Genomic DNA, 15,766 nt, shown 5'->3' with positions numbered 1-15,766 from the left:
TTTTTTAACAAAAATAGCTTCCTTGACTCCTCTTTCAAACCATCTTTTCTCCCTGCTTAAAACCTTCACCTCACCGTCTTCAAACGAGTGATTAGAGGCTTCAAGATGGAGATGCACGGCGCTCTGAGGTCCTGAACTTGTATTTCTTCTGTGCTGATAAAGCCTCTTGTGTAGAGGCTGTTTCGTCTCACCTATGTAACGTTCTTTACAACTTTCTTCACTGCATTGGATCGAATAAACTACATTGCTCTGTTTTTGAGTCGGCAACTTGTCCTTTGGGTGAACCAGTTTTTGTCTTAAAGTGTTTCCTGGTTTAAAATAAACATAAGCAGTGAGGATCAGACTGCAGGAAGACACCACCCTACAGGAAAGGACCAAACTGACACCTGAACACATATGTAAACTGTTGGACATCTGTCTGAACACCACTTACTTTCAATTCCGGGGACAATTTTACAGACAGATTCATGGCTGTGCCATGGGCTCGCCCGTCTCTCCCATAGTGGCCAACCTGTACATGGAGCACTTTGAGAAGAAGGCACTGTCCTCATTCTCAGGCATAGCTCCAAAACTGTGGCTCCGCTATGTCGATGATACTTTTGTAACAATCAAGAAACAAGAGCTGGAAACCTTCTCTGATCACATCAATGCGGTGGACCCACATATTAGGTTTACAAGAGAAGACGATAAGGAGAATCGCTTGGCCTTTCTTGATTGTTCCACGATCAGAGGAGAGGACGGGAAACTCCAAATAGAAGTATATAGGAAACCTACACACACGGACCAGTATCTGCTCTTTGGTTCCAACCACCCACTACAGCACAAGCTGGGTGTGATCAGAACCTTACAACACAGAGCTCAAGGTGTGCCCACCAGCTCAGAGGGCAAGAAGAAAGAGGACAAACATGTCCGAAATGCCCTCTCAGCCTGTGGTTACCCCGCTTGGGCTCTCAACAGAGTGAAGAGAACCAAGAAGCAGGACAAAAGGGAAACTGAACAGAGAAGGAAGGGTGTTTCTATCCCTTATGTGTCTGGCCTGTCGGAAAAACTGCAGAGAATTTTTAGACAACACGAAGTCCCTGTTTATTTTAAACCAGGAAACACTTTAAAACAAAAACTGGTTCACCCAAAGGACAAGTTGCCGACTCAAAAACAGAGCAATGTAGTTTATTCGATCCAATGCAGTGAAGAAAGTTGTAAAGAACGTTACATAGGTGAGACGAAACAGCCTCTACACAAGAGGCTTTATCAGCACAGAAGAAATACTAGTTCAGGACCTCAGAGCGCCGTGCATCTCCATCTTGAAGCCTCTAATCACTCGTTTGAAGACGGTGAGGTGAAGGTTTTAAGCAGGGAGAAAAGATGGTTTGAAAGAGGAGTCAAGGAAGCTATTTTTGTTAAAAAAGAAAGACCTTCTTTAAACAGAAATGGAGGGCTTAGGTTTCATCTTCCTGTTATTTATAATGGGATTCTGAACCCCTGGAAAGGTAAAGGACATTTAGATGCTAATCAGGTACTCAGGGTGGTTGAGCCAGGGTCTCACAAAGACAAAGAGGTTTCTAATAGCCCATTAAGATTCTGAATAGGCTAGCTCGGTAGATACAAGGGGGAGTTTCTGTTGAAACAAACAACTCTTTCTACTTCAGGAAGGCTCCTCCCAATGGGCGGGTCTTACCACAGAACAGTATTAATATCGGAGTTCTCGACCTAAATTCTGTTATTGACAATGACTCTTGGATGAGAGTCGAAACGTCTATTTTTTTCAAACTGAGTCCAGATGACTACAACTGAAGCTTTTTCTACTATGGAACACGCCTGGACGAATGAGGGATTACACCGACACACCCCACTATATTTCCGTTCATCTAATCCTATTTCCCACCAGGCATTGCAGCTCTGTGACATTCCTAATCAGCAAAATCAGCATAAAATTGTTTCCCTCTTTTCACCTCTCATTAGAATCATTTACGTCCCACGCCGACATTTTATCCATCCATCCATTTTCTGCCGCTTATCCGGGGCCAGGTCGCGGGGGCAGCAGTCTGAGCAGGGACTCCCAGACTTCCTTCTCCCCAGACACTTCCTCTAACTCCTCCGAGGCGTTCCCAGGCCAGCCGAGAGACATAGTCCCTCCAGCGTGTCCTGGGTCTTCCCCGGGGCCTCTTCCCGGTGGGACATGCCTGAAACACCTCCCGAGGGAGGCGCCCAGGAGGCATCCGGAACAGATGCCCGAGCCACCTCAGCTGGCTCCTCTCGACGTGGAGGAGCAGCGGCTCTACTCCGAGCTCCCCCCGTGTGGCCGAGCTCCTCACCTTATCTCCAAGGGAGCGCCCAGCCACACGGCGGAGGAAACTCATTTCGACCGCTTGTATCCGCGATCTTGTTCTTTTGGTCACTACCCAAAGCTCATGACCATAGGTGAGGGTAGGAACGTAGACCGACCGGTAAATCGAGAGCTTTGCCTTTCGGCTCAGCTCCCTCTTCACCACAACGGTCCGATGCAGCGACTGCATCACTGCAGCCGCTGCACCGATCCGCCTGTCGATCTCACGCTCCATCCTTCCCTCACTCGTGAACAAGACCCCGAGATACTTGAACTCCTCCACTTGGTGCAAGGACACCCGACCCATCTGGAGAGGGCAAACCACCTTTTTCCGGTCGAGAACCATGGCCTCAGATTTGGAGGTGCTGATTCTCATCCCAGCCGCTTCACACTCGGCTGCAAACCGTCCCAGTGCATGTTGCAGGTCCGGGTTTGATGGAGCCATCAGGACAACATCGTCTGCAAACAGCAGAGATGAGATCCTGTGGTCCCCAAACCGGACACCCTCCGACCCCTGACTGCGCCTATAAATTCTGTCCATAAAAATTATGAACAGAACCGGTGACAAAGGGCAGCCCTGGCGGAGTCCAACATGCACTGGGAACAGGTCTGACTTACTGCCGGCAATGCGAACACAGCTCCTGCTCCGGTCATACAGGGACCGGACAGCCCTGAGCAAAGGGCCCCGGACCCCGTACTCCCGGAGCACCCCCCAAAGGACACCCCGAGGGACACGGTCGAAAGCCTTCTCCAGATCCACAAAGCACATGTGGACTGGTTGGGCAAACTCCTATGAGCCCTCGAGCACCCGATGGAGGGTGGTCCAGTGTTCCACGACCAGGATGAAAACCGCTCTGCTTCTCCTGAATCCGAGGTTCGACAATCGGTCGGATTCTCCTCTCCAGTACCTTGGAATAGACCTTACCCGGGAGGCTGAGGAGTGTGATCCCTCTGTAGTTGGAACACACCCTCCGGTCCCCCTTCTTGAACAGAGGGACCACCACCCCGGTCTGCCAGTCCAGAGGCAAGGTCCCCGAACGCCACGCGATGTTGCAGAGACGTGTCAACCAAGACAGTCCTACAACATCCAGATTCTTTAGGTACTCAGGGCGGATCTCACCGAGGAGTTTGCGAACAACCTCAGTGACTTCAGCTTGGGTGATGGATGAGCCAGCCTCCGAGTCCCCGGACTCTACTTCCTCTTCGGAAGACGTGACTGAGGGATTAAGGAGATCCTCAAAGTATTCCTTCCACCGTCCGACGACATCCCCAGTCGAGGTCAGCAGGCCTCCACCCGCACCGTAAACGGTGTTGGTGAGACACTGCTTCCCCCTCCTGAGGCGCCGGACGGTCGACATTTTATTTATTTATTATTTCACTGGCTGTTTTTGGACTCCTGCTCTCCGGTCACTCCACGTACATCGTCTGAAACTAAATCCGTTGTTTTCGCCTGTTTCCATCGTTTTTCTCATCAACACTGCAATTCTTTATCTACACGCCCACTCCATCTGACCTGAAGATCTTGTATGTCTTGCCAGTTCTTAGGCGTTTTCCAATCACTCCCTCGTAGCCCCCAGTCTCTTCTTTTCAGTTCATTTCCCAAAGCGATTTCATCTCCACTTGTTCACCCATCCTATTACTCGGCCGGACTTCTTATTGGCCCCATCAGACTCAAAGAAGGTAGTACCGCAGTTCTCCTGTTGCTATATAGAAAGGCACTGATCTCTTAAAGCATATTCATAGATTTATTACTAAAAATGATGGCCGTTTCCTGCATGTCATTTACAGCATTGACACAATATACAATAGTTATAGATAATGATAATATGATCATACAAATGTTGAGAATTTGTTGTCTTCTATTCTCATCTGAAGTGGTGGTGATTTTAAGTTGCAGATGAGGATGAAAGCTGTTTTTCCATCAGTGTGCAGAATGTAAAGGTCATACAAATATAGCATACATTGAGGTTTAAAGGGACAGTGGGCAAATATCGGAGGAGGATATGCCAAACGAGAGCCAGAACAGTGGGAGTGACGCACGGGGGGCACAAATGCACAAACCAGGCCCGAGACCAGAGTGCAGCGAGGACAGGAGCGGCCTTGTTTATTGGAATTACAATAGGACTCATAGCACAGTTTATTAATAGGCCAATTCCTTCAAATGGAGTTTTGCAAAAGGGTCTACTTAAAATACTTTACATTATAGTTACATTAAAGCAGCCAACGTTTCAAGTCCAAAGATTGCACATTCCTCACATTACAATATAATATTGGTGTGAACATATTTTTTAGTTCATAAAGTAAATATAAGTCACATTTCTTTACATAACAGCTAAGTATATTCAATATGTTTAATTTGTAAGCGCATTTAGTCCAACACGTCATTTGCATAAAGCCTTGGCTCCAAGGTTGTCTGACAGCTAAATGTATGAAGCATCAATATGAAATTAAAAGCATTAAACAATGATTATTTTACATTATATATATACTTATTTTAAATTTAGGCCTTAAAAAGTTATTTAAACGTTTAAAACAATCATCGCTACAACGTACATATTTTGTCCGTGCAATTAGGTTATGTTAATCATACCGGTTTGAATAGAAGACTGAATGTGACTAGATTTAATCCTAACAGTAAAGCCTTTTCAACTGTATGCAATGGTCAACAGTGCAGTTCCACTACAGATCTGCTAGAGGGCGCAAATATACATACTAATCTCAAATACCATTCAGTTATTGTTGTCGCTATATTAGCATTCATGAGTTGGCAGAAACATTAAATCCTCCCGTTTTCTTGCCCTCCTTTGTCCATTTTTACGACGGCTAAATCTGCTTAACAATATCTACAGCGGTGCACTTTACGCCTCTACTCTCCCAGCGCCTACAGTCCCACCAACACGCCACCGTGCACACACAGTCCAACGGTGGCTTGGTGAAAATTTACAGGCCTATTATCTTTGCACTGCCAATAGCACGGCTCCCAACTTCTTTGGCTGAAAAACTCCCCACACAGCTTCCTCCGTTTTGCCAAGCGCACCAAACTCGAATATACCGAATATTTGCATTTACGGCAAATGGTCCCTGGTAGTGTGAATTAATTAACCATTAACTGTCCATTGCCAAGATATTCTTTCCTCTTTTTCTCACTCATCAACCTCCCCCTCATGTCACTCCAAGCGCCATCCCTCTCTCTTAACATAACAATGTCCTTCTGTTGATGCAATGGTGCTACTGGCATGGCGAACTGTGTGGACTTGACTACCAATAAGAAGTGAGAAAAGAGCATCTACTGGCTGTCGATGCGTGGTAAGTGAAGGAGGAGGTATTAGCATGTAGCTGTCACTGATGATAATGCATGTAATGACTCAATTTTTGATGCTCTTGCTGTTTATAAAAGACTAGTCTGGTTTAAAATCTGGCTAAGTCTGGTTTAATGTTATACAAGCTATGGCACTTCTATTCAATATGATTATTATCATCATATTCATAATCAAATCAAGAATAAGCAATATGGGCTGTATTATTAGCCTCATAGTGTAATTGCCCAAGTCATTTTTCAGGAGTTTGGGGAAAATGGGAAAATAATGTAATTATACGGTTGGATTATTTTCGTTTCCACCGTCATGTTAACTTCTATTAGAGTTGTAAGTTGTAAGTATAGCTAAAAACATAGTCTTGTTGTATAACAGAGAAAAATAACTACACAATCGAGTAAAATACATAGTCAAACATTCTTGTGTCTTCACCAGTGGGAGGAGAAACAGTGATTTTTTTTTGTCATGTCACCATGACTACACCATCTCTGATGTACTATCTAGTAATATCCTTTGTTGACATAGTCTAATAGATTACCAAACCTTTATTATGAGACCCATGATAATATATCAAATCTAAAATGATTCACACACATAATTAATTTCTGAGTGTAGATTAAGGTGTTTCCACGATACACTTTTGATTCAAATCAGGATTCATTTGTCTTGCTAGTTTGTTCTGGAAATTGTGAACGCAAACGAACTGAGAGCGAAAAAAAAACAGGAAGAGACCATGAAATGAGCCACGCTGAGACACACGTGAGGCTCAGGATGAAAACATGGGACAAATGACAGGCAGAAAGATGTGAAAGTTACAGGAGCAGGTCAAAGTCTGATTTAATCAAAAGTACTGATGAACATGCAAAAATATATCACAATTTCAGGTGGTTTGAATATGAATAGCTATTCTAAAAATCTACAAATTATAATCTTTTCTGATGCAGCGTAGGAATTCTCGATATCCTTTTCAATACCACAATGATAGTTTCAATACTAGTTTTAGTGTCGATTTAGTAGCTGATTTGTGATCATTTTGAGACCCTAGTGTGATGCCATTTTTTACAGCTATACCCCAAAAGCCAAAAACACTGTTCACGCTTGGTGTTCTGGCTCAGTAGAACACCTTTCCTTGATGTCTTGTGGTTCTTTTTATGGTGTTTTGTCTTGTTTGTCTGTCTTCTCCCTAGCTCAAACAGACATACTGCTGTTCTCAGTCTCTCTATTTCTCTCTTCTTCATGATCCAAGTATCTGTTTGGCCACATTTTGTTCTTTTGTTGTATATATATACTGTATCTCTCTATCTCTCCATCTGTATATCTATATGTCTATATACCTATACACACACACACAGACACTGGTTCTTGAACTTTTGCATCTCTTTCACTCCATGTTCGACAAGCTCTCTATTAGGCCGCAATATCTCCTCTACTCCTGGGTCCAACTTTTTTTTATTAGATTCTTCAGAGGCTGTACAAAAAAACTATACTGTATCTCCACTCTGTCTGTCTTTCTTTCTTTCTTTCTTTCTTTCTTTCTTTCTTTCTTTCTTTTCACTCACTACCATCTCTCTTCTGCCACCCTTGGGCATATGCTCCTGTCTGTGCTCCGTTCCTAATCTTAATTACTAATTCAAACTTAATTACCAGCATTTGAACAATTCATCTGGAGCTTGCATTTTCCTCTATGCAACAGCTACCCCTGGTCATAACACTTGGCCATTGCATCTCATTCTACATGCATTTACGGCAATTAAGAAATGCCAATGTAGTTGTAGTTTATATTACATATGCATCATATCTCTGCATGTTTAAAAACCCAAAGGGATCATAAAAGGAATGTGAAAATAACTGGAGATGGATTGTGAGTCTCCCTTCTCAAGTGGGCTACATAATCAGTTACTGACCTGATATCAGTCCTTGTTTCAGCTCTTTCATCAGTCTTTACCAAGGTATACAACTACTTTTATACTTCCACCCACGGCAATTCTACTCAAGGTTAAAACATATAGTTTTATTTTTACTTTCAATGAATGGCACAATATGTCAATGAAATGTGAAATAACTATTTAAACTGAAAAAATAATATCTTTATACAAGGTGCTTTGAAATTAAACCGGTTACAACAACCTGACCGCTGCTTATTGGTAATGTGAGTTGTAAGTCAAATAGAAATAATTATTTTAACCTGACATTAACCAAAGCAATATTATAAGCAGATTTTTATATTGACCATTCTATGTATTGTTGCACTACATCAGAGCTTACTTCAAGAGCTGACATTGTTCAGGAGAAAAGAAGTCAATGTTGTGTTGAATTGTTTTTATTGTTAAAGTGCATAGCAGGTTTTGATGGCCGAGCACATAATGTTGTATATGAACAAACCACATAAAAGCTGCTATTATTGTTATGGGTGATCAAACGGAACAATCTCCCGACTGATATATATCCTTAGCCTCATAGCTTAATTGAAGAAAAAAAAAGGAATTTTCTAAAGGTTTTTGGAGGAAATGGACATTTCATTACTTCATTGTGAGTTATATTGGAGTGTATAAGTGAGCACTTAACTACATTGAATTCTATTGTTTCTGAATGGAGACCAAACTCCTGTAAAACAAAAATAATAAAATAAAACCTTCCCAAAATTATTTTATATACACAATCATATACAAATATAAACCATTTGTTTATTTTAAGATTGTGTGTCTCGCTGGTGAAGAGCTGTTTTAATGTTAAATCAATGGGAGCACAAACTAGTCATGTCCCAAATTAATGAATTTAATTTTTACAATATCACAATTATTATACCATAACGGATTTCTAATCTACAAATGACTTTTGTTGACACGTCTAAGACATTTCCAAAACTGTGTTATCAGATTATTATTTTTTTAATGTAGGATTTTGTTGTGAAAACAAAGCTTTTATTTAAAACATATTTATATATTATTTTTGGAGTGTTGATTAAATGTATGTTGAATTATGGTGATTATAAAATATTTTAAAACAGTCATACAGGAACAAGTCATAATCCTTGACGTCGCTTTCAATTGCATTGGTTTTCTACACTTAAACACAGAAATGAGATGAAGAAAATAAAAAAGTTATAATTCAAATAATTGACTGAATAAGAGCATGTTCAGATGACTTTACCAGAAGATAAAATCAAGATAAAATAGGACTTTTCAATTTGAGATGGCAGAGATGCAGTTTTTACAGGAATAGTAACGTGTCTATGGCATACAGTCAAGAAGATGACTTAGTTGTTTATTGGCTGTAAAAAATATTTCTGACAGAGCCAATCACACCGACAGTTGCAACAGGGTCTGGAGAGTAAAAAGAAACAAAACCAAAGACATTTCTTTACTACAACACTAAACACAATGCACCTACTCTATGCAAAAGTCATTATGTGTAAGCCTTAAGCAACACTATTGGCTTATTTCCCTGACTTAGTGTGTGCATAACGACACCTGAATTTCCCTGTTGGATCAATATGGCATGTCGGGTTTAATCTTAGTTGAATGCACACGGGAGCATAAAGTGTGTGTGACTTACGAGCAATGCAGACCGCTAGCAGGACGATGGTGCACAGGCCCATGGAGAAGGGCGCAGGGAGGGGGCCCCAGCTCCGGACAGCCTTCATTGTGTATTGAGTATTTGGCGTGTACGTTTGATCAATGCCTCCTCTGTGACCCAGACTGCAGACGAACCAGTCCACGGGGGCGGGGGGGGAAACCACAGCAATGTTTCAAATACTACTGGACCGTGCGCAAACTTGGCCGGCTTGACTTCGGCAATTAGACACAAGTCGTTGTCCGAGAGGGTTGAAAAGACTTTGCTATTTGCTCCGGCGCATGTAAAAGAGCCCGTGTTAGCCGTGATGTCGGAACAAAAAAGCTAGCATGTACCGCACTGACGTTTTGGCAACCGTTCAATGCGTTAACAGCCAAGCGCTACACTACACCGCACACAGAAATGAGCCCAAGACCAGTGTTGGATTTACCACCTTGCAATGCCCTCTCAGAGAATCCATATAGCAAAAAAAAAGCAATACAGGAATTCTGCTACATCCGAGCAAACCATAAAAGCACTTTTACGATATAGCTAATTTTCTACAACAATGCTTCACGGCCTCAAGAGCCCAAGACACTAGAATCGATACAGCCGAAAAACCGATAGCAAAATTGACCAAACAACTCAGACTTTACTGTTCTCTCCACCAGCACTGAACATCAGTAAAGGCGGTTTTACAATTAACCAAATGGAAGGGATTTTAATTAGCACATCACTAACAGTGTACGGCAAAGTGATAACAGAAGTTGTTTACACCTATCTAAATCCCAACCATCAAGCACAATGGACAGCTCGCCTCTTCTAGGTCAAACCGCATTGTTCAGGGCAACACAGAACATCAATATAACTGCTCCTCGGTCAGATACCCCTTCCTAAGCATTCTTCAGTGCAATAACTTTTCAAAGCCCCAGCACCGTCATACCCTGAAGGACGGATGAACTGCAGCCACTAGATCATCACCAAATGGCGGTATTTTAATGAGCCAAAAGAGTCCCTCCGTGGCACATCGGAAGAAGTCAATGTTCCTTTGAGCGATAACCCAGCCGGCCAAGTCTGCGGAGAGCACTAGACAGTATCTAACTCTCACTCATCTAAAGAGAGCAGGTTAAACAAAATCCATGAAGCTTAAGTGCCGCATTACACGGAGACAAAGTGCAAATGTGATTGGGTTGAAAAGCCACTTGCAACTTGAGATTTGAAACTTTTGATACGTCCAAAAGGATTATGCGCTTTGATGCAAGCTGTACTGTCTAAACTATCGGACAGTTAATATGTTAATGTTAATATCAGCCCTCGCAATAATCGCAGACTATAAGACAAGTAATTGCCCGACATCTACGCAACTGACGCTTTCCGCTTTGCACAGCTCTCTGCTCAACACGCACGCATTTTGTAACGTCGAAATTCGTATCACCTCTCGCTCCTCTGCACCTCTTTAATATGCACGACTTTGTGTAGTGCCAAGACGATGAGCAGCACACATGACGGCACACTGGCAGTACAAAGCCAGAGATGTCATCCATGCGACTGCCTCAGCTTCATTCTTTCCCCTCATGCTCAAACCACCCTGACACAAAGCCAAAAGAAGACCATCACCAATCTACACGACTTTTACCGGTCAACTTGCAGACGCTTGAGAAAATAACTGTCTGGAACCAACGCAGGCCAAAACACAACAGTCCAAACAGTCCAAAATCAAGTTCGAATTGATCCTCGCAAATTGTCGTAAATTGGGAGTTTATCCACAACGTTTCAGATGCCTCCAAAAGCTTGGCCCTCTATCATTCCAAAGTCTTTACACTTGCTTTATAACCTCTTTCTCGCTCTCCCTCTCTCTCTCTTGGATTTCTTGCAAGCCATTTTGTGGAACTATGAGTTGCCCTGCGTGGATAGGGCCGTGCAACAATGTGGTCTTTCAGGTCACCAAACAGTGGCGATGTGTGTGGCATATTTGAATGTGTTTAACTGTGCAGTGTCAGTCTCCAAGGCGAGTGTACATTTGGCTCTTTCACTATCTATTACCCATTAATTTATCCACGCAGGGACACAGAGAACGCCTCTTTATGTTAAATGGACGGTTTTATGGCTCCAGGGAAGTGCGCCGCTGCCTGCTGACAAGGACTGGATGTGCTGTATGTTTGTGTCCGCTGTTGAAAACGCAGAGATGTGGCAGAATCAGGAATGGACATGTAATAACTGAGGCTATTAAGAATTAGCATGATGTAAACCACCAGCAATAAAGTGCACCTTTTAACGGATGAAATAAAATGACTGCCAATAGCTAGTCCGCCGTTTGCGTCCAAGGGATAATAAAGCAATGTCTGGTCACTGGCCCATCTCATCATGTCTCTGGTAGCATAAAAGAAAATTTTGCATGAACGCCGATGTTAATCCACTTATGTTGTAATGTAAATGTGTGTATATGCAAAAGGCCATGGCTATAAATGTGACGTTACATTTACTATTCAACTAAACTGGAACTATCGATATCTGCAAAGCAATATTAGTTGTTAATATTGAAAGTGAATGTGCCTATACATTGACTACATTTAAAAAGCAATCTTGTAATATACATTTTAAAAACATGATGAGTTAGGATACACTGGTAATTAATATAGAATCATATATTTTAAAATAAGCCAAACCAAGTGGTGCCATGTGGTGGTGCTGCCCTTTTTCATTATCTATTTTTACTTAAAAAATGTAATGTTTTCTGTTGTGGGAATTGATAGTGAGCTTAAAAAAGGGTTGTTTGTGCAGTTATGTCTTTAATATATTCAATACCCTCCAAGTCCAGCTTACGTATGTGCTTGTTTTCACTTTTTCAGAACCATATTTGTTAATTTGTGTTATTTCTCCATTTCATTTGGCTGAATAATTAACCAAATAAAGTTTGAAATTGATGTGCACAGACTTTATTTCCCTTAAGCCTTTCTGAATAATATGGTAGTACATCATTTTATCTTCTGAACGATAGACAGAGAGTTTTGGGAAGGCTGATTAATGTGTCCTGTCTCATTACATTAGCTCTTGTTGTAAGGTTTCAATTGTGCAAGCCTTATTAATGATATATGTTAGTGGTGGTATTCTAAAACTAGATAAAAAACTGTTTTTGTCTTTTTGTAACATGTAGTGTGTGGTAAATATAAAAACAACAATCAAGGTGCTGCCCGGTGTTTAAGCGGTTAAGGTGCAGCACATCTGTGCCCGGCTTTAAGTGCAGCCGGCCGCAGTGTCATGAGTTCGATTCCTGACTCGGACTATTTACTGCATGTCCTCCCTTTTCCCTCATCCCACATTTCATTCTCATCTGCCATATTTCACTGAATACACACATAAAGAATGTTTTATACAATAAGGCCTTTGTCGCTAGTGCTATAAAAGCTCCTCTACTTCACTCCCATTATGCACGCTTTGCTTATACAAGGCATTTGGCCTCTATCCAATGTGCTTGATTACATTGTTGAATTGGGTTAAGGGTGCATCAGTGATGTGGTGTCTACAAGAACTATCTGATCATCTCTGATGCATTTCTGATGCAAGGCTCAGTAACAGCACAACAGTGGAGAGCTGAACGTTGTCATTTACAGATCCTCAGTGTCAGCCCCATGTCATATATTTATTTATTCAATTGTTTTATTTATTTGATTTCTGTATTTGTATTGATGTATTGAACACTAAATATACAGATTTTTCAAATATTTGTCCTTCCTTGAGAAGCATTCGCTGTAGTACTACAACATAAAGTAGGTGTCGTAGTAGTAGTTCAGACTATTTGGTTAGTAAAAAAATTGTCATTGTTCAAATGACAATATAACTGCAAGAACTAAACAATTATAATTGTCACAATTTAAGCAAAATTAATTTCAATACACTGTAAATTTCACAAAAATACATCTACATGTAAAGCATGAAATGGCATTTCTCCAACAATTGCTTTAACTACCATTTATTCAATAAAATCATTCAAACACAATTATGGTCGACTGCTCAAGCTGTTTTGTATTAAATTGCCATGTTCGTTGTGAATCTATTGTTCCGGCTCATTGGCACATGTCCCATGTCCTATCATTAAAGATATTGGCTTTAAAACTGGCAACGCCGACTCCACTCCCCAGTGCGTCTTGACTTTCATTGTCCTGTAAACGCAGTCGGCTGAACACTTTTGCTTTTATAATTCCACCTTTTAATCAGATGAACATAAACCATATCTATCCTAATGTGTCTCTAGAGTTATTTATACACACCATTTAATTTGGGACGTGTTTCCCTCCATTATCAAGTCAAATAAAGTCACACTTATTCATCAAGTGCTTTTAACAAAATGGGGTTATCACAGAGCCATTTATGGAGCAACAAAGGACATAATTACTAACAAAACAACGAACACACTGCAAATCATAGTGCGCCGGTTGAGTAGATAGCATCCCCGTGTGGGCCCCCTATTGGGTCTATTTGTTTTGTTGCAGCCTGCCCAACCAGTGAAAGTGCTGGTAAAATTGTGTCCCCATCCATTTTTTTTTCTCACCAACCCTCAGTTTCATCCAGATCAAATGTTTAATGGGGATTCATTGGTGCCACCACGGAATAAGTGTTGCCAAAGCACTTAAGGGGCTTAAATCGGCTGCGTGCTGAAAATATTAAGCACTCCACAGCCTTACAAGGATCCGTGCCTGCTTGAGTATGCCGGGGAGGTCGTGCCAGCATTTAATAGTAGTGCTATTAAAGTGGTCTGACATGGGGGGGTTGGAGAAATAGATATATGCAAGGTCCAAGACGGGCGGGACAGGCGGAGGGATGAAAGTGAGAATGAAAGTTGGATACTTTTTTAAATATATGACTGAACCAGGAAAAAGTTGGCAGGAGAGTGGACTTAGAGAGAATATAGTGGTATGGTAGTCGTCTAAGCCAATGGTACTGAACCTGGGGGTTAGGACTCCCATGGGGGTTGCAAAGTCATTTCAGGGGTCCCCAGATGATGTGGGAAATATTGAAAATGTATGTAACAAACTTAAATAAGGCTAGACACCCTTCAAATGCCGTGGTGAATGTATTATTTGAACCTTGTATTCCTGAAGGGAACACTGTCTGCTTCTGTGGGAAAACAAAATGCTCTGGATTGTCTCGTTACCTATAACAGCATGATAGAGTGGAACATAATTACAAATAATCACGCTTCGGTAATTGAGTGGGCAAATTTATTTTTAGATTATTATTATTATCTACTTCTAGTATAATTTGAGCCATGTACATTTACTTTGCTATAATTTAAAATCATATAATTTACTGATACAGCACTCAAGTCCCAGTGGTCCCAATTGTCTCACCATTGTATCTTCAAACTCATATAACAGCTCTACACCGCCTTCTCTGATTGGCCAGAGAATATCTGGACTGTAGTTAAAAAAAAAAAAAAAAAAAAAAGTTTAATTGATCCAGTTCCTTAAATGCTGCTAAAACTATGTAAAAAAGTAACAAACTTGTATTATGAGTAGTATATTTCATGCACACTTTACACTTTACTATTGTACAACTATGGCTGCTACTTGTACATTTTAACCATGTAAAAGTACTTTTACTTCAGTACACATTTTTAGTACTCTTTCGCCCCTTACTGATAGTTAATTAGTTAATTAGAGATGTAAAGATGTTATCTCAAAAGTATTCACTATTATTATACACAATTATTATAGATTTCGGTTGTCCCCCTACTCAGATTTTACTCTTTTTTTTTTTAATTATTGACTAATGCAACTGTATGGAGGTTTTGATATCAAACTGGCGGATTTCCTTCAAAACATTCAAGATCCTGATGTTTATTAGATTCAAGTTAGCCAGCCTAGATCTACACACAATGAACTGAAGAACAACATAAATCCGGTATTTTAAGGTCTTTTGTGAACATATTTGTAGGGATAAAAGAAAGGATTAGTTAACTAGAAAATACTAGAACTAGAAAAGAAAGAAGGGGTTAGTTAATCAGTGGCTATATGTGGTTATCTGATCATTATCTGATTTCTGGAGTTATCAGATCATTGAAATGTCACGTAAACAGTTATATCTAATGTGAGTATTTTTTTCCTACCTGTTAATTAACATGGCAAAGACAAAAATGAATGAGACAATATAAAATATTTAGAAAGTTATTGTAAAATCATCAGTTACTGTTACGTACCTATAATTATATAAATACACAAAAATTAAATGTAATTATTGAGTTATCTGATTATTTTAGTTACCGGATTTTTCCGGGAAATTTAAACGTACCCACTGGGAGAAAACATGAGCAACAAATGAGTAGAGCTGTCTGAGTTCGGTAGAAGAGGAGCATAAGGAGCAAAAGGTGGAGAAATTGAGAGAATTTGGCCAAAGTGTGGCGGGTAAAGAGTTGATGGCACAGCGGTGAACCAGCAGCACACGGCTAATGCAGAGATTGTATCAGGGGGCTTATCCAAGATTAAATTTCTCTTTGTCCTTAAGGCGCTTCTTGGGTTAGCGGAAGTGTTGAATTTATTTCTTAAGTCTCCCCGGAGGTTGCGCGTGTTGTACGGTCGGA

At 40.9% G+C, this 15,766-nt stretch overlaps 1 protein-coding gene across 5 annotated transcripts in view; it reads right to left on the bottom strand.

The window, feature by feature from the left end:
* cadm4 (cell adhesion molecule 4) overlaps positions 1–15,766 on the bottom strand; it is a 330,325-nt gene that overhangs the window by 76,874 nt on the left and 237,685 nt on the right. The window contains exon 1 of one of the 5 annotated variants that reach the window (XM_072459939.1): positions 9,193–9,373. The exons of 1 other annotated variant lie outside the window; for it this stretch is intronic. In XM_072459939.1, coding sequence (XP_072316040.1) covers positions 9,193–9,280 — 88 coding nt within the window. In that variant the 5' untranslated portion in view covers positions 9,281–9,373. Of the gene's footprint in view, positions 1–9,192; positions 9,374–15,766 lie in introns of those variants that run through there. 3 more of the 5 variants (XM_072459942.1, XM_072459940.1, XM_072459943.1) reach the window with 3 other exon arrangements.

Source organism: Eucyclogobius newberryi, unplaced genomic scaffold (genome assembly GCF_026437365.1).
Source record: "Eucyclogobius newberryi isolate DKJ021-1_F unplaced genomic scaffold, fEucNew1.0.hap1 SCAF_3, whole genome shotgun sequence".
Taxonomy (NCBI): domain Eukaryota; kingdom Metazoa; phylum Chordata; class Actinopteri; order Gobiiformes; family Gobiidae; genus Eucyclogobius; species Eucyclogobius newberryi.
The sequence above is the reverse complement of the archived record's forward strand: the minus strand, read 5'-3'. Positions and strand labels throughout refer to the sequence as shown.